The sequence below is a fragment of the Perca flavescens genome, chromosome 12 (assembly GCF_004354835.1).
Source record: "Perca flavescens isolate YP-PL-M2 chromosome 12, PFLA_1.0, whole genome shotgun sequence".
NCBI lineage: Eukaryota > Metazoa > Chordata > Actinopteri > Perciformes > Percidae > Perca > Perca flavescens.
The window spans coordinates 24564278-24588464 of NC_041342.1; the positions used below are offsets into that span (position 1 = coordinate 24564278).

Below are 24187 nucleotides of genomic sequence, written 5' to 3' on the forward strand. Positions count from 1 at the left end.
GCATTTGTGGAGGCATTATACACAAATTCAAGCTTTAAAGGGAAATACACTTACAGGGACAGACAGCCATGAAGATGCAGAGGTTTTTGCACATCTGTCCTGTTTTTTTTATTCACGTCATGGACTCAGAGAGAGATTTAACAGCGCCTCTCTTGTAATGAGGTCAAATCAGCTAACTTGTTCCTCATGTGAAAATGGAGAGACGCTACACAGTTTTGCTTGTTTTTCAGAACAGCACAGTATATTCACAACCATATCTATAATAGTTAAATGTTAACCTTGCTAAATACTTTAGAATAAGCCAAAACATGTCATCCACCTTTGAACTGTACTGAGAGTTGGAAAATCTACAGATATGGAAAAGAGTTTTATTACCATTTAATAAAACAATCCATGAATAAATGATAAACCTAAATGCAATACAGACAATCAGGCTCTCAAGGAAAGTCTTTTATATAAAAATGAATACAGTTTATGTATAGAATTTGATCATATCTTGTTATGGCTGTCATGAGAGTCACTGAAATGGTCTTTCAATATAAATACATTACAAAAAATAGTTAAAAATTAGCTTTACATAAATTACACAGCCTCAAAGTACTTTACACAGTTAATTACAAAATGAGCTTTTAGTGCATTCATGCTCTTCCAATCCACATCCATCAGATAAAATTAAATGGCCTAAAGAGATTCAGAGAAGTGTGCGGACAACAATCAAAATCAGGCACATAATTCAGGGATTATTAGTACACACAGCTCTTCTTTGTAATCAATGCAACGATACAAGTCAAATGTGCAATGTGCTATGTTTGACAAATTTATTACAATTGTAGTTTTTCACATAAGAACCATTTCAGTAAATTTCTTCATATTATATTGTGAATAATGAGATAACAGGGAAGACCCAGGACTAGATGGAGGGATTATATCTCCACCCTGGCCTGGGAACGCCTCGGGATACCCCAGTCAGAGCTGGCTAATGTGACTCGGGAAAGGGAAGTTTGGGGTCCCCTGCTGGAGCTGCTGCCCCCGCCACCCGACCCCAGATAAGTGGACGAAGACGGATGGATGGGTGAAAGAAATTGTGCTTTTCTTAATGTATCTGTGTCATTACCCAAATTCACTTGATGCTACCTTAACCAGGGGCCACATCTCTATCAGTTAAAGCACCTTCACTTAACCAAAGTGCATATCAAAGCAATAATTTAATTGATTACACAACTCATAAATAAACAAATAAATCCCCCGACATTAGACATTATTATCAATTCATAATTCTGGCTTACAATTAATTATGTTTTTCTATACATTTTAAATGTTAAATTTTAAATTGAAAATGTTATTAGCAAATGTTAGCTTTGGTTAAAATTGTATTAGTAACACCTGAATAAGAGCTTCATAGCAGCTGCAGTCATGAATTCAAAATCGCTCCTCATGTCAACATTTGTTAGCAATATAGCATGCTAGCTAAAGTGTAGTAGCTCACTAGGTAATGTTTGGTAGGAATTGTGTTGTTCGATATTCTCAATCTGCTTTTAGCGAGCTGGTCTGTTGGTTTATAAGCTGCATGACTACAGCATGTTGGTGGGTCAATACTGTGAGCACTTTTAGTGGAATTTATATCAGTATCAAAACAGCTGAACATTGTTTTTGTCAAAAAAAAACCAACTGTGTGTCAATCACTGCTCATGCACACGCATTCATTCTCCTTTATGGGGGGAGGGGCTTAGGAGACCATTTTGGGCTTTAGCGGAAAGGGGATAGGGACTGAGAAGTTGTTGATGTTCAAATTTTTTGGCTAAGTCCTGGATCTTCCCAATCCTACCTACAACACCTTTAAGGTTCAGTGTTTACCAGTGGGGAACCGTCAGGGCTCTCTAGGCCAGAGAAGTTATTTGTAAGGAGGATTTGCTCTTTGCTTTAGAAATCAGCTGTTTTTTGTTTCGGTGATAATACTCTTTCTCTCCGCACTGTTTGCTCGTTGCTTTGTTAAGGCTGGACTAGCGTCTTCATTTTTGTTTCAGAGCTGGAATTGTCATACATAATGTTTGCAGTACTATAAGAGAGGACACAATAAGCTAGGCTGGTAGTTTGCTTTTTTTGCCAACAAGGGAAGGGGGGTCAGAGGGCCAAGGGTTAAGAGTCATGGTTTGCTACTGGTGTTTACTGATATTTGAAAAAAATCTGCAGATCATGTGGTGTTTTGAGTGAATGTAGGTGCATGACATTCATGTTTAATATAGATCTGTTTAATTTTTTTCAATCTGCCAAATGTATATTTTTAAGATGGTGTGAGCGATTACAAGTTTAACTTCCTCTCATGGAGGTCAGGACTGCAACATTAACTTTGATTGTTCAATTTAAACAGCTGAGTTACTTAAAATATTGCATATTTCCTCGGCATCTACTAATTCATATAAAGTTTTATCTCTTTGACCATGAGTTATTTTGAGCTATATTCTCTGCTGTAAACAAAACAGACAAAACCCCACTAACCCTAACCCACACAACTGAGTCTCAAAGGAAAGTTTCCTCATAGTTTTCACCAGGCTCTCCGAATTCAGAGTCTCTGGATATTGATCCGACAACATCAGAGAGGTCACTGGCTGCCCTCGTCACGCTGTCATAAGATGGTGGTGAGGACAGTAGAGTGTCCTCTGTTGTCTGGGCAATCTCCACCGCGACAAGTCCATAGTGCTGCATCATGGAGGCTATCAGCCCCTCAGTTTCTGGAGCATTCTCAACATCCACTACAGTCTCGTAGTTTATTTGTCTGTAGAGGTAGGATGCCTGTTTCATCTGCCGGCGCACCAGATGCCTCCTGTAACACCTCTGGATGATGATCGCGGACACCTCTTCCAGTTTGCGGCGCAGTGTGGAAGTGATGGGCTCGTGGGAAATCTTGGAGGGGTTGGTCATCATGAACTTCTCTTCCATTTGCTGTTTGAGGGCATCCATCTCACCCGACTCCCCCAGGACCCGCTTTGTGAAGGCAAATAGGATGTCCAGACAGTGGATCCTATCCCCGCTTACCATGGGAAGGTCCATGGAGATCAGCTTGATCCTGTTGGGCTTGGCTATGCGCAGCGGCTCTGACAAATTGTCAGCGAAGATTGACAGCATGGAAAACTCAATGAACTGTGTCGCCTCAGAATCAAACTTCTCCCAGACCTCATAAAACATTTCAAAGTCATCCTCACTGAGTGGCTCTGTACTCTCCTCTGTGGCAACGCTGAAGTTCTCCAGAATGATAGCTATATACATATTTACCACAATGAGGAAAGAAATGATTATGTAACTGACAAAGAAAGCTATGCCCATTGAGGGGCTGCCACAGTTTCCCCGGGTATTAGTGCCAGTATTAACAAAGTGAAGGTCGCACTCCTCTGGGGAGCTGGCCATTATAGGACTCAGGAGGTTGTCCCAACCTGCCGAGGTACTGATCTGAAAAAGGCAGATCATACTATTCCCAAATGTTTCAAAGTTAAACATGTCGTCAAGCCCATCTTGTTTTTTTTCACGTAGGCAAAGTTTGCCATACCGAAGATAGCATAGATGAACATGACGAGGAAAAGCAGGAGGCCAATGTTGAACAGTGCTGGCATGGACATCATTAAGGCAAACAATAGAGTCCTTATTCCTTTGGCTGCACGTATAAGTCGAAGTACGCGTCCTATCCTTGCCAGTCTGATGACTCGAAACAGGGTCGGAGATACAAAGTACTTCTCGATGATGTCTGCAAGAACAATCCCTGGAATGAGAGAGAAAGACAAGAGTATCTCATTGCAAAATAATGCACTTACTTAGAGCTGCACTAATCAAAATGTTTACATTAACAATGGATCAAATAACTCTGTGTAATGTGAAAGGGTTCGCTCGTAGCGACAAACCCACACAAAACGTTCACCTGACCCTGCAGTTCCCCTCAGCTCTACGGCCCACAACTTTACTGTTTTGGTTCACTTTCACTGCTTTAACCAACCTCGTTTCCAGCCACAGCAGGAAGCAAATTTCATTTCCAATGCTTTAATAAACCCACTGTATGCTACCTCCTGCTACTGTCCAGCATCAAATGTCAGACAAAGTTAGCTTCTAGCTGGTGAACGTAGTGGAGCATTAAAGGGTCAGATATTTTCTTCGGGAGTTGGTTGAGAGTTAAAAGTAGAGTGAATACTGGACTTATTCATCAGGTGGCTAAAAACACAACAACAAATAAATGCTAATGTTGCTCCATGACTACTGGATGCGTAAATAGGCAACGGTTTGCTAACATGTTTGCCATACAACTTTACACGCTGACAAGCTATGTTGTATTTACAACTCGTTCCACTGCCTCCAAGTGGCCAATCAAATCAGTTTATGCAGCTTTAATACTTTCATACATATTGTGATTTGTTGAACTGCACCCAGAAGTGTATCTTTTATGATATAAAGTAACAGTCGATAATACAGAAATGAACATCAAAGGAACGAAGGACAAAAACAAATAATTAACTACAAAGCCTTTGTCAAGGCTGCACAATCCTCTGTATCTGTTATTTGAATATTAGAAATGTTTAGAGATTTTTTTCTGCACCTGGATATGGATACATCTGCCAGAAATCTTTCATTGAAGGATGTACAGTAGTCCAAGAGAAAATAACAAAAATAAAAATAAAATGTGTTAAAAAGATATTCTGCTTATAGACAACAGATAAACCAATGTTACTGAAAAATATAAAGCCCTTGGCAGAGGCAATAGTTAATGGTGTATCTCTTGTTTTGTGTCTCTACTTACCCACAATAGAGAGAATTATCACCACAAAATCAAAGATGTTCCATGCAACTGTGAAGAAATAACAACGGAGGGCAAAGATCTTGATCAGGCATTCAGTGGTGAAGATCACGATGAAGACCAGGTTGATCTTGTTGAGGATGGACTCCTTGCGCTCTGACTGCTCATCGGTTTCCACCATCATGGTCACCATGTTGACGATGATGAGCATCATGATCATGATGTCAAAGGCTTGCTTGGACACGAGATCGAAAAAGAAGGCTTGGAGAATATTCTAGGATTGGGAAATACAAATGGCTATTATTACTATTATAAAGAATGTTAGCAGGCAGGACGATATGCAGGATTGGGGGTTATCAATACAACATAAAATGTAAATGTCTGAAAAATGTGTTAAAAAATATTATTTTACCGCAGGCCTTGGTATTGGCTTTTGAGGCTTTTTAGATCCTAACTTCTTCATAGCATTATAGTACTTCTTCTGTTCTTCTGTCATGAAGATATCCTGCCCTCCTAAGTATAGGCAAAAACACCTACCATTATTTTTACAGAAAAATGCTGAAAAACAGAATGTGGCAAAAACAAGCTATTTCCTTCTAAACTAGGTCAGTTAGTATTTGCATGTATTCGTCATATTTGGTTTTGCTTGGGGAATGACATATGTAAAACATTTGAAATTTGGGTAACACTTTACTTGAAGGTATCAACATAATCGTGACATGACACTATCATGAACGTGTCATAAACGTTATAAAGAAGTCATAAACATTTATGACTTCTGTCATTAAGTGTCATTCGGTTTTTGTCATGACAAATTGACATTGTTTGGGTTGTCTTGATTATGACAACTTGACATTAATCAAAGTGACATTACCAGAAGTTGTCTTGGTCATGACAAGTTGACATTAAATGTGTTTTGGATGTCTTTGTAATGACAACTTGACATTAACCAGGATGACCTTACCAGGAGATGTATTTGTCATGACAACCTGACATTAAATTTCTTTGGAGTGTCCTTATTAAGACAACTTGACATTAAACAGGATGACATTATGTCAAGTTGTCATTACAAAGACATCCCAAACAAATTTAATGTCAACTTGTCATGACCAAGACAACTCCTGGTAATGTCACTTTGATTAATGTCAAGTTGTCATAATCAAGACAACCCAAACAATGTCAACTTGTCATGACAAAAACCGAATGACACTTAATGACAGAAGTCATGAACGTTTATGACTTGTTTAGAACGTTTATGACACATTCATGACAGTCTCATGTCATAGTTATGACAGTGTCATGTCATGATTATGTCAATACCTTCAAGTGAAGTGTTACCAAAATTTGAAACATATGACTATGTTATTCTTTATGACTGAGATGCTAAGTTGCATCTATCTTGTACAGGGACAGAATGACTTGCAAATACCAAGTGATCCAGGCCTAACGTCAGTGTTGCCAATACTCATCTTCCTTTTCTGCTGATTGAAATTGTCAATAATGACACCGATGAAGAGATTGAGGGTGAAGAAGGAGCCGAATATAATGAAGATGACAAAGTATAGATACATGTAGAGGTTGATTTCTCTGATGGGTTGTTCCTCCACCTGAAACCAAATAGTTTTATAAGTCAGACAGTTACTGTTACATGTTAATGATGTAGACAGTGGTGTAGACATACTTACTCCTCTTGAATCAACAGCTGCATGCATTATTTCCATCCATCCTTTAAATGTAGCCTATCATACAATACAGAAATACACAACGTTACTGTCTGGGCACTGCATTGCATTGTGAATCATTGACTTTATCCATAGAAAAACATTACAAAAATTGCCTTGGCTCAAACGTATTATGATCACATTAATTCCTCACGACAGAAAGCGTGTTTAAAAGATTTGACAAACTTCTAAACAGTGCAGCAGAAGAAAAAAAACTCACCACTTGCAGAAGGGAAAGGTAGCCAAGTCCCACATTGTCGAAGTTGACCTTCACTTTTGTCCAGTAGAACTGGGTGTCATTCATAGAGAGGCACTCTGACTTGTTGTTGACTACAGAGACACTGTGGATGAAGCCTGTTCTGTTCACACACTTCCCGAACTTGCCAGCGAACAGGTTGACCCCCATGATGCTGAAGATGAGCCAGAAGATGAGACACACCAGCAGCACGTTCATAATGGAAGGGATGGCTCCTATAAGAGCGTTCACAACCACCTGATGAGCAACAGGTAAGATACAGGTTAGTCTCACAGCACTGAGGTTCTCTATTAGTCTATCTGTGAAGGTTCCCAGTCATCCAGGTCATAGTTATCCAAGGAGTGTCAACGGCAACTGGACTTGGTTAAGGTTCGAGATGACTTCTTCAATTCTGACTGACTGGTAGGGAAACCCAACTATTTAACCTCTGTGGGGTCGTTGTCAAGACGATCGATTGCGTTTTGGCCGTTTGTGCTGTCTATTAGTCTGGTTTCAGATCTCTGAATCTCTGCCCACATCTTTGATTTCTTTTAGCAATTCATGGCAATTAAGTCTAATTATAAAGCTAGTTCTTTTTCAGCTCATGATCTGATAGTTGACTAATAATTTAGGTATCCAATTTGAACTTTTCATCAATCAAGCCAAGACCAAGACATTTGGTTCAGACCATTCCCTCAAAACCACCAATACGAATGTCATGGCGGTGCAAGTGGAGAAGTCAGGGGATTGGAATCATTAGGATTAATCTTCCTGGCACCATGAATGTTTGTACAAAATTTCACGACAATCCATTGAATAGGATATATATATATATATATATATATATATATATATCCTATTCAATGGATATATATATATATATATATATATATATATGAAAATAGAGATATTTCAGTCAGGACAAAAGTGGTGGACCAATCAACTGACTGATTAACTGACTAACCTTGCCATCCCTAGAGCCACTCTGCAAGCATGGCTAAAATCATCATCAAACAGTCCCTTGGTCTAAACTTCATATCAATTGCAAATGCATTGGGAATCTTTTTCTAACTTGGCGATTATCAAGTTGTCATTCAGAATAATGAACAAACATACATACAGTCAACAGAAACTTTTTTGTAAAAGGGATATATGATATCAGGTTAGTTTAGAAAACACATTTCTCACCCGCATGCCCTCAAATCTGGACAGAGCTCTGAGAGGTCTCAAAGCACGCAGAGTCCTCAGGGACTTGATTGCAGCAAAGTCTGAATATCCCAGTGAATTTGCTACCAGGCTTATTAATGAAACCTATATGGAGTACAGAAAGACGTGTGTACTGTAAGAATCATTAAATGAGTCCAAATATGTTCTTGTTCAGATTTAAACCTTTAAACCTGGGGGTAATGTAGCAATATTAAGAACAAAAACATTGTGAAAAGCATTGAATAAAGCAATATCACATGCATAGTCTTATCAAAATATTAAGTTTTTCTTAGCAATTATGTAACTTTTGAAGAAAAGAACATAATAAAAGACCATAAAAGACAAGTAGAACACATTTGAAGAGCCATATTTTAGAGTTTCTGTGTATTTTGGGACATTCCACAGTTAGGAACACAATTACTTAATTTTTGAGGTTTAGATTTGGTTTGCTTGTTGTGTCATCTTTTATCAAATTTAGACTTCCACTCTATTCTACATCCAAAATGGACAAAACTAAATGGTATTCCGCTGTTGAATGGCCCGTGGATGACGGCTATGAATGAAAATGGCATGAGAAAAATGAGAAAAAGTCATGTCATGATTGATGACAAAACACAGACCAGTATGCACAATATGAACAAATGTGTCCATGAATGCATACTCAGCTATATATGCATATATAATATGTATATATATCAAATAGAGGGAGTTTTATAAAGAATTTATATCTATCTTTGCCAAATTTGCTTCCCAATTTGCATTCAATTGATCCAATACATTCATTAAAAACAATTTAGGACTTATAAGGTCCCAATGGTCTGAATTTCTTTATAAAAGTCTATTTACACTTGTGTTTGTCCAATATATCTAAAGAAGGTACTCAAAATGTATTCTCAGGACAAGAGAAGTCTTTGGCTTCAAGAAAGTACAGACGGAAAAATTCAAAAAAGCTGTAAAAGAAAGTAAGGTGGTAGTTTTCATAGAGAGAAACAAAAGGTATGTAGCTGCAATTATCAAAAGGATTTGTCTTTTCTTCCAAACAGACATGACAAATAACATTCAGTACATAAACATAAACAGTTTAGACATGAGCTCAACTCGTGCATTTCTAAATTGACTAAAATGTCTGTTTAGCAACATTTTTATAGGTTTAATATGCTGTATAAAGTACATCTTCTGTAGATAAACCTTAGAGTAAATGGCACTGCAATTGTTTTTGATATAAAAGCCAAGGTCCTAAAGTAACGGATTCAAAGAATGACTGTTGAGTAGTTTTAAAAATTGTAGCACATTTCATAAGAAGTGCATTTGTTGGAAACAAGACGGTGGCTTTTGATATCACAACAGAAAGCACTTACGAGTGAAAAAACACAGAAGCATTTGTGAGGCAGATGCAAGTTTCCAATCCCAGAGCCCATACTCACCTGGGACCTGCTAACTACAACTTACCCTAACAATAGAGCGGTCTGTTGAAATCTGTGTAACAGCAGGTGAAATCAGAGGAAGTCAAGTCAGGCCTCAGGCTGCACGCCTCGGGCACTTTGGATTACCACTACAGAGCCACATCCATTTTACCCAACAGAGCACTTATTTTTAATTTGTCTGACAAAATCCTGGTGTAAAAGCAAATGTGAAATTGTTCAATGTACCAACTATTTAGTGTGTAAATTGATCCAGCTCGTAAAACAGTGTGGAGTTTGTTTTAAATAGGAGTAGCTGATGGTGGGGGCAGCACGATTTTAGTCATGAAGATGGCCAGTTGTTGTAAAGCATATATGGATTGTTAAGTGCTTTCCTGTAAATAATGTGACACTCACCAAGCTTTAAATCCCACAAACATGAACAAGCAACATTCAGCTACAATGAGAGGGGTTACACTTCAACCTCAATTCTCAACATGTGATTTTTAATTACCAGCGTCCCTTCATGTGGTGCAACAAAAACAGGCAAAATTTTCGCTTACATCCACGATAAGAAAGTCGAGCCAGCACCAGTAGTTGGTGAAATATTTCTTGAAGCCGTATGCAATCCACTTGAGGAACATCTCTAGCACAAAGATGTAGGAGAAGACCTTGTCGGCATACTCCAACACCACCTTTACGACTTTTCTCTTCTCAATGTAGATATCTTCAAATGCCTGCAGCAGAAGAGGGACAGCGGTGTGAGTAAATGCCACATCACACCACTACTGTTGGCTGAACATGGAAAACAATTTAATATCAGATGAACTTTATTGTTTCTGAAGGTACAATTATAATACGGAAACCAGTTGTTTTAGATACAGAAATTTTGCATTACAGTTTTTCAACCACCCTGAGAAAACATGCTGCTGGCAACCACTGTGGGAAGGTTGTCATTAAACTTCAGCCATTAAGCTTCAGTAATATTGTACTGAAATCAGGCATTAAACAGAACTGGAATCAGACACTGAAGTGAATAAAGCAGGAATCCCTCACCTACTTCTACTTCACATACTTACTTCTGGGAGTTTTCCATTACTTGCAGCCTATTGTTTTGAATTTACATCGAGTAATTACCTTTTTAACTTTTTGACCGATTTCATACATACTGTACATGAAAAAACAATAACAACAAATCAAACAGGACTGAAAAGGGATGACATGTTTTAAAAAAGATATACATTTATTTCAAAATAAATAGTGATAATAGTGATAAATTAAATAAATAACAAATAGAGCCGTACCAGAGCCCCACTGCTGAGCAGGATCATGAAGATAATGAAAGTCTCAAACCAGCTGTGTTCCACAATCTGGTAGCAGGTCTTCCTCAGCCTCCACCAGGCCTGGCCCAGACCGCGGCTGGTATCGATTTCACAGCACTGACAGTGCCTCATGCACACTGAGCGGGAAGGCAAAGGCAAATCAGCACAGATTACACTGCATGATGGAAATACACTACACAAAAAACATATAACATGTAAAATGAATGTTGCAAAAGCTTTGATTGTACTTTATATTAATCGTTTCACATGGTTATAACTCTAAATTCTCAATTCTCACATTCTGGGAAGCATTCCTCCGGCTCCATGCTCTCTTCAGCCAGCTCTGACAAGTCATCCATTTCTTCTCCAGGCTTCCTCAAATCCACTGTGCTGCCCTCTGATAGGCTAATCCTCTCCTGAGTGGTGAGAAGTCTCACTGTTACCAGTCAATGTCTCACTTATTTTTTCATTAAACAATGTATGAACCAATACTGAGTTGTTATACACATGTATATAGCACAGAATATAGACGGATGGACGAGTGTTTTTCATCAGCTGTCAAAGGCTAAACACCTACTGTGACATCACTGGTTGGGCTGTGGTTGTGGCCATATGTGCATTAGGCCTATACATTTTAAACAAAACAAAGCAGTGTAGCAGCATTTTTCTGCTCTTTGTTCAGTATAGATTCATCCCATTAAAGCTTGCTCACTTAGATGTACTGCCTTGCCTTTCAATCTCTTCTGAGCCTTAATACATTTTTGATGAGATTTCGTGTGTTGTAACAGCAACATATTTAACACGATTTATAGGACAGAGGTGCGGCTTCAATCCTATAAACTGGTACGAAGTCTAATCCAGCATTAAAGAGCATCCGCAGGACCTGGAGACTAGATTACCAGCATTGCAATATTAGTTCTCAAAGACAGAGAGAATAGAATAGATAGAATAGAATAGCCTTTATTGTCATTGAACTGTGAAGGTACAACGAAATTTAGGGTGCTCTCACAGAGCCACCCTTGCACCACACAAAAAAAAAACAACAACAAGAAAACAAGGAACGACATATGTCCAAACAAGGACAAGAACAGGCTCAGCACACAATATGCTCTCATTTAAAATAGTATCTACTAAAATAATATAAAAAATATTTATTATTTGCATATGTATTTAAATATAAATGTCCATAAAATCTAAAAGGTAAAAAATGTCTGTAGTTGGAATGAGGGCTTATGACAGAGTGTCCATGAGTGTCATGGACAAGTGAGTGTGCACTAATGACATTTTAAGACAAGTATTGCCATATGCCGTTGTAATATATGCACACATTGGCGGATTGCTCTTTTCATTCTTTAAAGTGATCTACTTAAAAAAAAACTTTATTCATAACTAACTGCTTGATACATACAATCTTGCCATTTTTAGTGTGCATTCAAAGCTCTACACATGTAAAAGGTATCCGTCTTTGTGGCTGAGCAGATGCCCAGTTAAGCTGATGGAGGACTGTTTTTTTTTTTCATTTCTCTTTTCCCTAATGCCTAATTCTGGTGCGGAGCAGAGCACGGCAGGGAAATAGGAAGAGAGAACGCCAGACTGCATCCCACTCAGCTCTGCTCTGCTCAGCTGTGTCACTTTAATCTGCTCTGCAGGGCTGACTCCACATCTGGCCTGCTGCTGTCTGCCTGCCCTAGAGGACAGGACCAACACACCCTCCACCTCAACAAACCCCTGACCCACAGGACATTGAGACATAGAGGAATCTAGAGGAAGGATTGAGGCAAGAGGTTGAATCAGGGAGCTTGATGAAGAGAGAGAGAAAGAGAGAGAGAGAGAGAGAGAGAGAGAGAGAGAGAGAGAGAGAAAGAGAGAGACAGACAGAGAGAGAGAGAGAAAGAGAGAGAGAGGTTTGCTCAATTAATTCAAGTTAGAGAGAGAGTAAAGGGAGTAATCTTACTAAATGATTGCGTATGATGTAATACATACTGCAACTTAATTATTCTAACTTTACTCAAGTAACCAATATTCATAAAACTATTTTTAAACTGTATTTATCCATGGTGTTTGCCTGCACACCAGCCAATGATAAGCATCAACAATTTTGTCTTGACTTGAATCTATTGGATCCAATCAAACTATATTACTCATTCTCTTATTCACTGTCTTGCTGTTAGTTAGATGAGAGGATTGGTACCCCTTCCAAGCCTATACTTAAAAAAATGTAGCTAACACTAGTAGCTGGTTAGCTTAGCTTAGCGCAAAGATTAGAAACAGGGGGAAACAGTTTGCTGGCTCTGCCAAAAAGGTAACAAAATCACCAGCACCTTCAAAGCTCACTAATGAACATAATGTATCCATACAAAAACCGAAGTGTAACCTCACAGTGATGACAAGACTTACTGCAGCCAGCAAAGAAATTGTCCGGCAACCTTCCTCCACAGCTAACTACCACATATGCTACAGCCTAGGCCCCCCTGATTGTGCTCTTATACTTCTGAATGACATGAGCATCAACAATGGTTTGGAAACTAATTAGAATGGTTATTTCACTTAAAACTAAGAGTCAAAGACCGAGCTGAATTGATTAATCCTTTGAAAGAACTTTCTAGAACATTTTCCAGCAACATCTTGGATAAAGAACAGAGTAAACAACTGGCCACTAAAATCATGTCCTCCTACCATTTTATTTTTTTACTTTCAGGTCGTCTTACAATGTAAAATGTATGACAACAATGTTAATGAAGCTTAACAACAAGAATAAAAACACTGTGCATTTGCATAAAAGTAAAGCTTTAAAGTGCCCATATTATGCTCATTTCAGGTTCATAATTAATTGTACATGGTTTAATTTTCAAAAGGAGCACATGTGCATTAGCTAGGTAAGGATCACATCAGATAGCTGTTTGTTTCTACAACTTCAGTCAGTAGGCTACAAGGCAGGATTAGCCGGGAGACTTCTTCTAAACAAGGGCGCACTGCCAACTTTGTGTGGAATACCTGCAGAACATGGACTTGTAAGTAGTTCTTTTGTAGATTATGGTGAACTAGTGTGTGTTGTAGCAGTGTTTTGCCATTGAGAACGAGCTAGCCAGCATGCTACGGTTAGCCACCTCGTCTCGGCTACTGACGTAGAAAGCCCTGCAGATTTTGAACAGCTCGCCCGGAGACTGAAGGCAGGTTACATTCAGAAACCCGTATCTCACTCAAAACAGCATGAATGTTTTTTTTCCCAAGTTTGTAAAGTGATTTTTTGTCTCTAGTGCTTCCACACGCATACAAACTTTGAAAAAAATCCATCCATGCTGTTAACCGCAACTGTTAGCATGCTAGCGTTAGCATGCTAGTGTTAGCGTGCTGGCATGCTATCTCGTTCTCAATAGCAAAGCACTGCTACAACACACACAAGTTCACCATAATCTACAAAAAAAAACTACTTACATGTGCGCCCCGTTTAGAAGAAGTCTCCCGGCTAATCCTGCTTTGTAACTGACCGGAGTTACAGAAACAGCCTTTCTTTTACTGTCTATGGAGCTAGCTGACATGATCTACATCCGAGCTACTGCGCATGTGCGAGTGCAATCAAAGATAGTACAGAAGAAGAAGAAGAAAAGAGGTCTCACTCTGTAGTTAAAACAGAGACCAGGTGAAAAGAGGATCTGCAGCAGTGAGAGAGAGCTGTGCAGTACAACAAAAATATGTTTTTTTTGAAAATTAAACCATGTAAACCTATTCTGGTACAACCTTAAAATACAATTATGAACCTGAAAATAAGCATAATATGGGCGCTTTAAAAATCTACCGTAGTTACGATTTGGTTGTCAAAACTCAGAGTCCACTCATCAGCCACTCATACAAGTCACATAATATCATTTCATACTTTATTTCCATAGTTTCCCAAAACATTCTTGAAAAGTACTGTGTAATGTGTTACTAATTAGAAAAGTAGAGAAAGTGTTTAGTTAGTTTGTTTAGTACACTTCCAGTTAGTTAAGTCTAATTAATTTCTAACCAAACCAGGGAGTCAGTCCACAGTAAGGCAGTTGAACAGGCAAAAATGTGAAATATGTCTGCAGGCAAGCATTCAATTAAATATACTGTATATGAAGAATAAACTTCACAATATTAAATGAATAATGAATAAATATTTACTTGAAGCTGTTCCAACAAGGAAAAGCCTATTTCCCCCTATGATTACTATCAAATCACTAATTATTTTCAGGAAACTTCCTAGAAAGTTATTAGGAAATTACATGCCCAAAAAAGCATTAGCCATATAGCCTCTGTCTTTCTTTTATTACTTAATTACTTAAAACTTCATGTAACAATGTCAGATGCTGTATATCCATCTTGTATGTAGGTTTTTTCAATTTTTTGTAAAAGTTTAAAAAACTAAAAAACCATTAGCCATAATGCCTTCATTATTTCTAACAAAATGAGAGATGTACATGTAAGTCTGTTAGCTTTTTTTTTACATTTGCTAAAATATATTTGAAATTCATTGCCTTTTTCAGTTTGTTGCCAGTATGGGATGCTGACGTTTCCAGGCAGAAAGCATGAAAACAACCTGGATACGGTAACGTAAGGTTAATGCAGAGTCTCATATCCACAGAAACCTACGTCAAACACAAGAAGGAGGATACAACACAGAAGTGGAAATAACCTGGATTCTACTTTTTTTGACATGTTTAATTTTGGTATGAAACTGACTATGTTGCTTCTGGCTTCACCCAAAGCAGTGATGTAACAGCAGTAGCAGGGGTTTCCTACTATTGTTTGACACAAACTATTTTGGTAGATAATAGACTACTACAACAGTAAACTATGAAGGTTCAGGTCCAGTGTTAACACATATATCTCGAGGTGAAAAGCTTACCGGTTTGTTGTCTTCATCCTCTGATGACTCAGAAATCTCCTCCTCCTCGAGAAACTCCACATCTGACTCTCCAGGTGCGATGGGAACAATGACAGTCAAGTTTGGGTTTGTCATGTAGCTGTCCTCCTCTGGTGTGATGTACTTTTCTCCATAGCGTCCACAAATTCCACCATTGCTTTCCACATGATTTCCAACCAGCTTGATTGCCTGACCGGCTTCTTTAGCCTTCTGATTTTGACGCTTCAAGCTGCGGTTGAAGAGGTCGGCGATGCACGTGGAAAGCCAGGAGACACCGGACTGGATACGGCCGATGGCGATCTGGATGTTGTTCAAATCGCCGTCTTCGTCTGGAGCAGAGAGGTTGTCGGAGCTGAAGGAGCTGAGCAGCAGGGCCAGAAAAAGATTCAACACCTGTTGACAGACATATGTTATGTTACATTACATTTGCTTTGGAGAAATATCAGAACATTGCTATAATTCTGTAGACATTTAGCATCAATATGGCAAAAAAAATGCTGTATTTACATTATGCTTATGTCAACATTTATCTTTCTTTACTAATCAGAGCAAAGGTTAGCCTGTAAGCTAAAGGATAAGTGCACCTAGTGCATGACATGACCTTCCACATATTTTGTCAACAATGGGAAATCCTGCATTGTAAATTCAGGAGGATATTCTACTCAGATATGCTCAGGCACATATGGCTTCAGCTGCTTTCAGACACACTGAACTCCAGTTTCCAAGCATCCAACTCCCAAGTAATTTGTCTACTAGCTTAGAGAGCAGCAGCATCAAGCCCATCTCTGCACAGTAGCATGTGTGTGTGTGAGTGTGTGCATGTGTGATGTGCACAGTTGGTAAGGATCATCTTTAGCCACTGAGCCATTCAGAAATGGGGAGAATGAGCAGAAGATTAGTGATGAATGCCCTCCGACCTTCTTGCCCCTAAGCATACTGGATAATCTCTTGGATAAACAGCTTTCCCACAATTCATGTGCAGTGGAGGTTATCGTCCATTCAACTCAATAAGAAGCACTGTTGTGATCTGGTCTTTGCACTAACAACAGGGTCACTAAAGGTGTCTTTATCCAGCAATTGTAAAAGAAGAGAAACTGCTGTGCTCTTTAAGCCGTTTTCATCTTTTGTCAGTGCTACTGGAAGGTCATTTAAAGCTACATTAAGTGTTTAATAGCAGCAGAAGGTGTAAACTGGTGTGAAACCACCAGGCTAAAGATGATATAATGGTGCTGGATTGGGTATGAGTACTTGATACCTTTAAGTTATCGGCCAAAATAACTCAGTACCAAGTAGTATCAAAACTTCTCCAGTCAGACGATTTTTGTACCAAGATTTAGAAATAAATGAGTATTTGTATGATTTTGCTCACATCCAATCATCTAAAGGCTCTGACACACCAACCCGACGGCCAACCGAGTTGGTCAAAAAAGTGCCTCAGAACACATCGAAGTGACGTCGACTTGAGCATATGTTCTGCACATTTGCGAGATGTAATATGTCTCCATAACAGCAGGTGGAGCTAATCTGTATTATCGCCCAAAAAATTAAAACCGGCAGCTGATTGGACGAACGCGTCACGTGGGTCTGGCTTCTCCCGAATTTCAAAGTCAGACCATAATGGTGGCTCGTTCGGAATACGATCTCGTATTTTCCAAAAATAGCTCACCAAAACGTGTTTCATTTCAGATCGACAAAGGTCAGTTTAAAAGATTTTCGTCAGATTTTGAGTGGCGTTACTCACGCTCATCCCGCTCGTCATTTCCGGGTTAGCACTCCACCAATCAGATTGGTCGTTGAGTCCGACTGCCCACTGGCCGATTTAACAAGTCAAATTGGCCCAAATGAAGGCAGAAGGCTCCTCCGACTGACGATGGCACAGAACACATCGAACAGACTTGAGTCACGGACCTCGCCAGACTGTCCAACGGCCGATAATAGGGTTGGTGTGTCAGGGCCTTTAATCATTCTTCGACCTAATGCGATTGGCCCACTATCTCAGCAGCTACAAACCATACAGTCATTATCTGTCAGTTATTTAACTAATATTTTAAGAATTTGAACACTTTTGAAATGTTTCAAAAGTCTCTTTCCAGAAATTCAGCCTTGGTGCAGAATTACAGCTACTAGAGCCAGTCCCACAATAAGTTTTCCTTAGTATGTGTCAATTCTGTGTCTGTAGCTATTGAAGAGGAAGGGGGGGGGCAAGGTGGAGGGGGGGGCAAGGTGGAGGGAGGGGGTGTGGCCTTGACCAACTGCCACTTTGCTGGTTTGAAAGCCATGATGTCTCTCTCTCATGGGTGGGCCAAATTCTCTGGGCAGGCAAAGCAGAGAAAGGGGAGGTAACCTTGCTCCTTATGACCTCATAAGGAGAAGATTCCAGATCGGCCCATCTGAGCTTTCATTTTCTCAAAGACAGAGCAGGATACCCAGGGCTCGGTTTACACCTATCGCCATTTCTAGACACTGGGGGACCATAGACAGGCTGGGGGAATGCATATTAATATTAAAAAACCTCATAAAGTGAAATTCATGCCATGGGACCTTTAACATCCTGAGCAATTTCTGCTCCTGCATCATAGAGAGCGTCCTGACTGGGAACATCTCTGCCTGGTACGGAAACAGCATCGAACATCGCTGTTTGTTCGGCTGAACACACAAAAGGCTAAATGAATCATTGAAGATCAGGAAGAAGGTATCGGATAAACCAGGCCAGCACTGAGAGGCTTAAGAGAAGCTTCTAGTCTCAGGCCACTAGGATCTTAAGACTGGATACATGTCACTGAAATTGTACCTTGTATGATTTTTCATGTGACAAATGAAGTTGATAGATTGACTGAAGTGCAAAAAAATAAAAGGTATAAGAAGTAAATAAAAACAGGCTGAAAAGGTAACAAACCAGGGTAAACCAAAAATGTTTTAAAACATTTCTGACAGACAGATACATTTCAGAACATAGGATTAAATGAGGAACAAACTAGCATTTAATGGTAGAGGGAACAGAGGGCATGCTGGGAACAGGTGGCCTTGCTCCATTTAAAAAAAAAGCCTGACAGGGTTTTAAAATAGTTATGCGACAGAACTGAATTGATTGTGGTGCAGATGATGCTCATATTTCAGTGTATAATATTATTCTAATATGTGCTTAGCATGAAATGGAAAATCCACAAGCTGGTAGCACATTTCTTTTTTGTTTGGACTTACATAATACATAAGGTAGCTTTTTTAGGGTCAGGCCAGGAGTCTAAACGTACCCTAGAACAAAAAGAAATCCTGAAAATGCATTAGGAAAAACCCTACAGAAACAGACTAAAAACACTACAATGTGTGATTTTATATATTTCAAAAATCAGCACTAAATTGACAACACAATGAAGTAAAACTACACTGACCCTAAATAAATGCTGCAACTGCTGGCCGCCTGCGCTTCCGGGAATTTTTGGATCTGTTCTCATTAACATAGCTTACAGGACACAGCTGGACAACAAATCTCCATATGGGTGGACCAACAAATATACATATCCCCTTATTATGGCACAGAGTGACAGCAGTTGTGTACAAACAGAGCTCGCATAAAGATGAACTACTTTTACAGAAGCAGCTGCATGCAATGATGTACACACTGTTTTTCATCCTGTGTGAAACTCAAGACCTGCTGCAAAGGCTGGAACGACAGCAAGAACACCCTGGCCTTGGCTGATCATTTGTATAGTACTTAGGTCACAATTTCTCCCATAAGGCTTAGTTCATTAGCAGTGGATAAAACATTTAGTCCTGTTGGACATGAGGCTGCGGTAAACCCGCTGCAAGCGTAGAGTGTCTGTTGAGGCTACAGTTTGCACGGCAGCATGTGCAGTTAATAAATATCTTACTTAGGAGGGAAAACAGAGGGTTTATATGTCGTCCAGACATGATCTGTTTTGCAGCCTGCTAATGCTAATCAGCAAGACAGTTAGCACGACACTGTGACACAATTGCTTTCTCAGTGATGAGCATGCGTTCAAGCACTGAAGGAAAAACGCACAAACCATTCTGGCTACACAGATATCCGATCCGTTTGCTAAATATATCACAACGAGGCACCAGCAACTGTTCGAGGATGTCCCATCCTCATAATATGGAATCACCAAACCCTTCATTTGTGCAACATAATCCCTGATTACTCATGACATCATCATTTGGATTATAGTTGCATTGACGTGCAATTGAATTTCTCTAAGCAGGCTTCCTGTTATTATATACTGTTAAAGGCTGGTGATATTCTGTATTTTTGTTATTGTCCACAAATCCAATAAAAAGACCAAAACCAACAATGTGTTTGTGTGTCATACAATACTTTCCGACATCATCAGCTTGTCTTTGGCTCTCAGACCCAAGCCTCACTGGTTCAACCTCAAAATGTAAATTAGTCACAAATACAAACTTTCACTTCAAAAAAAAAGTAAACAATAATAATACAAAGTCATCTTTTCAAACAGCAGGGCACTGTGGTTATTAGCAAACGTTACTTTAGCAGGAGTAAACGGTACATTTCTTTGAGGCAACCTATTCTCACTTCCTACTCATTAAATTAAGCAGCTTGGTCAGTGGCCCTCAGCATCTGTATGAGATGCTGAGGGCTTTCAACTACTCGATCGCAGGGTGTTGTGAGATTATGTAGTATAAAGAGCGACAATGTTGACTTTTTTTTCAACTAACATTATGTACATAACCTACATAAGCTAACGTCACGTACATAAGTTACATAACACATTAATTTATATGCAAAGCACGATCTTTTCCCAAACCTAACCAAGTAGTTGTGTTGCCTAAACCTAAACCTAAATACTCACGTATGTAATATACACGTTGAAAAATAATGCCAAAGGGCAAGTTGGGGGGACAATTTTCATCTGCAGATTCTGGGTACTAGTGAATATCTTTTTTTTTTGTATTAACTCAAAATAAAGTACAGTGCCCATGTTCATCCTAATGAAAGAACATATCACCCAGTGCAACGGTGTAGCTCACTGATGTAACTGTAATTATCGTTTTTTGACAATATTGGAGGTCTATGACACAGTGGAATAGCAGGTTTTGGCTACACAGTCAATACTTGTTAGTGTAAGAAGAGATTGACTTTTGTGAAGATTTATTTTGTAGATTGAGATAATTTACATAATACCGATACATCTTCACAATTCAATGCTTGTTTTGGTGATAAGATTTGTTGAAAGACATTTTAAAAGATATAAAAATGTCCAATTTAACACTCACCACCAAGTTCCCTATGACCATGACCAACATGAACACCAGGATACAGAGGGGCTGCCCGGCCACTTCCATACAATCCCACATGGTCTCGATCCATTCGCCGCACAACACCCGGAACACGATCAGGAAGGAGTGGAAGAAGTCCTTCATGTGCCAGCGAGGCAGCTGGCAGTCGATGGAGATCTTACACACACAGTCCTGGTAGTTCTTGCCAAACAGTTGCATGCCCACCACAGCGAAGATGAAGACGATGATGGCCAACACCAGCGTCAGGTTTCCCAGGGCGCCTACGGAGTTTCCGATGATCTTGATGAGAGTGTTGAGAGTGGGCCAGGATTTTGCCAGCTTGAAGACTCGTAACTGATGAAGAGAACAAAGTTAAAAAAAAAAAAATGATGCTGCATCTTTACAAGAAACAGAATGTTTGATAAGATGCTCTAGAGAGTTCAGTATTTAATCCTTTGCCAAAAAAAAGTACATGAGTGAAAGTTTAAGATTTTTGTTACCAGTCTAAAAGATCTCAGGACAGACAGCCCCTCTACATTTGAAAGACCTAACTCCATCAGACTGAGGCAAACAATGATGCCGTCAAAGATATTCCAGCCCTGTTGGAAGTAGTAGTAGGGATCCATGGCAATCAGCTTCAGGACCATCTCAGCTGTAAAGATCCCTGTGAAAACCTAGAGATACAGACACAGAGGGACATAAATACAGTAAGAGGTAGAAAAAGTAACAAAATATCCTATTCAAGTGAAATATGCATCACTTTATTTCTTTACATAACACTGCCCCTAATCAGACAAATGGACTGAGTAAAGTAAAAAGGTGTCGCTTGTCCAACAGGTAATAACCACCCGACTCTGCAGTTCCCCTCAAAATACGTTTGAGTTAAAAAAAAATAATCTGTATTCCTGTTATGATATTCTGTGTTTTGTATTGCTGGCTCTTCAATTTCTTGGTTGAATATCTGTTTTGTTTAACGGCTGAAAATGAACAATAAAAACTCTTAATCGTATAGAAAACAGGTAAAGGTCAAAGTGAGGGGGAGTTTGCAAAATACAAATAAGGGAATCGGTCCCACCTCCTGCTAAAAATACTCCCTCTTACCAAAGATAATTGCAAATAGTCCCAAGCAGAACATTTGACAAAGGATCAACATGCCTATTTAACCTTAGGTCCTGCACAGCACTGGCTATAAAAAAACAACAACACTTAAATACATTATCTGAATGAATGATTTTGTCTTTCCTCTTTACTTTTTTCTCAGTGAAGCTTTTAGTCCTCTCCACTGCTAACCCAACAGCACTTAGAAGAAAGTGTGTCAAATGCTGGAAACCTGCCAACCTCTATCATTAAAAGCCCCTTACCAGATTGCCCACTGAAAGCATCGTGTTGAACTCATCAGTCATGGGGTAGTGCTCCAGGGCCATGAAGAGGGTGTTGAGCACAATGCATATTGTGATACCCAGATCCAGGAAAGGATCCATCACCATGAACTTCACCCACTCCTTAATCTTCAGCCACCAAGGGCAGGAGTCCCATATCAGGTACTTCTTGGCAAATGTGTACCAGCAGGGATGACACTTTTGTCTCGACACCTCGAGCTCTGCAAAGAGACATCACGGTGAACTATTTATATGCAGGCCTTAAATCCCCCCTTGAAAAGTAAACCAATGCTGTCTTCAATCTGTAATAGGTCTCATAGGATAAGAGCAATCTTTAGAGGGATAATGTGCTTTTCGCTTTCTGGCTGAGAGTTAGTTAAGAAGATTGATACCACTCTGGACACACGGCCCAGTGGTTGCACTGTCACCTCACAGCAAGTAGGCGGTGTTGAGTTCAATCACCGGGCCAGGCAGGGTCTTTCTGTGTGAAGTTTTCAAGTTTGCGTGTTCGCTCCTGTCAGTGCATGACCATTAGGCATTGACAAATTGACCGGAGTTAGTCCACCACCTCAAGTTCACTAAATAACAAGTTAAATCTTGTTTGTTTAAATTTGTGCAAAAACAGTAAAAAAAAAAAAATTAACAACTGATGTGCAAAAATGACAAGTTGTAGTTTTACAATTATAGGTTTATGGTGACTCCAGGAAGTTATTGCACCATGCCAATAAATATTCTGGCACATAACCCCTCGTAAAATGTTTAGATTTTACACTTTAGATTCTTAAACAAACAGGATTCAACATGTTAATTAGTTAGTTTAAGAGGTTGATTTTGTTGCCTTTAAACAGAGCCAATCTTGCTGTTTCCCCCTGTTTCCAGTCTTTGTGCTAAGCTAAGCTAACCAGCTGCTGGTTAGAGCTTGATATGAATCGTACAGACAAAGAACATTATCAACCTTCTCATCTATCTCTCAGCAACATTGCAAATAAGCATATTTCTCAATAGGTCCAAGTATTTCTTTAATATTCAAGGACTCACCACCCATGGCATCGCTGAGGAAGCTGATAGAGCTCAGCCCTCTTTTCCTTTGCACTGGAGGAGGCTCAGCCACTATCGGGGAAGGCTGGAGGAGAAGTCTGGGAACTGTGTCCTCTGCACTGGTGGTCTTATGGTAGACAGAAAACCACTCATAAATACAAGGCTTTCCTCTCATTTCAGCTGTTAATTACATAAGATCTTTTTAACTCTTGCAGGATTTTCTAATTACACACAGGCTTCTATCACTCACTGTGTCTTCCCTGACCCTTTCCATGCTGTGAGCAGGCATGGAGCTGGGAGAATGTAGGCCCAGTGTGGTGACTCCGTTCTGATCTATGGAGATGTTGAGCCTGCCATTGATGTTAAGGCTGGGGGTGAAGACTTGGGAGCAATGGCTCCGCACACTGCCTGCCCTTGTCTTCCAGGGCGTTGCTGTTGAACTGGCGCGACTCCTGAAGGCGTCCCCATGAATGCTGTACTCGTCGTCCCCAAAGTCAGCCTCCGAGTTGTTGCGCGGCCGGAAAGAGCTGAAGATGCTCACTTGGCTTCCTCTCCTAGTGCTAAGGGGGTGAGAGGACAGCGTGGCCAGCAGAGGGTGGACCGGAAGGGGAGACAGAGATGGCTACGGAAACACAAAGGATACATTAGCTCCTATGGCTTATTATAAGAACATCAAAGACTGGGAGAAAGGTTTAGAGTGTGATTGTTGGGTGATGTACCATTTCCTCATCCACTGGGTCAAACTTCTCTTCAGCAGCTTCCTCTGCTGTTTCCTCTGACAATGTCCTGTGAGATCTTCTTCTTCTGCTGTTGTTTCGACATATGCCGCCTGTCTTCAGACAGAATGGAGACAACTCTGGGGACAACACTGAGTCTGTATCCTGTGCTTGTTGTCTTTTTGCTGCCAACTTCACACAGAAAAGAAGTTGTGTTATAGGAGATTATTTTGCACCAAATAAGCACACAAA

At 39.7% G+C, this 24187-nt stretch overlaps 1 protein-coding gene across 1 annotated transcript in view; it reads right to left on the reverse strand.

Annotated features, from left to right (window-relative positions):
* Positions 1-1773: 1773 nt before the first annotated feature.
* The window catches only part of LOC114565849 (sodium channel protein type 4 subunit alpha B-like), a 47325-nt gene continuing 24911 nt past the window's right edge, over positions 1774-24187 (reverse strand). Inside the window, 18 exon segments of the mRNA XM_028594135.1 lie at positions 1774-3516; positions 3519-3751; positions 4778-5048; positions 5187-5291; positions 6244-6381; positions 6460-6513; positions 6716-6988; positions 7919-8041; positions 9900-10073; positions 10641-10795; positions 10957-11074; positions 15529-15939; positions 20800-21156; positions 21303-21476; positions 22164-22402; positions 23220-23346; positions 23470-23841; positions 23939-24127. Of these exon segments, the coding sequence (XP_028449936.1) occupies positions 2518-3516; positions 3519-3751; positions 4778-5048; positions 5187-5291; positions 6244-6381; positions 6460-6513; positions 6716-6988; positions 7919-8041; positions 9900-10073; positions 10641-10795; positions 10957-11074; positions 15529-15939; positions 20800-21156; positions 21303-21476; positions 22164-22402; positions 23220-23346; positions 23470-23841; positions 23939-24127 (4512 nt within the window). The 3' untranslated portion in view covers positions 1774-2517.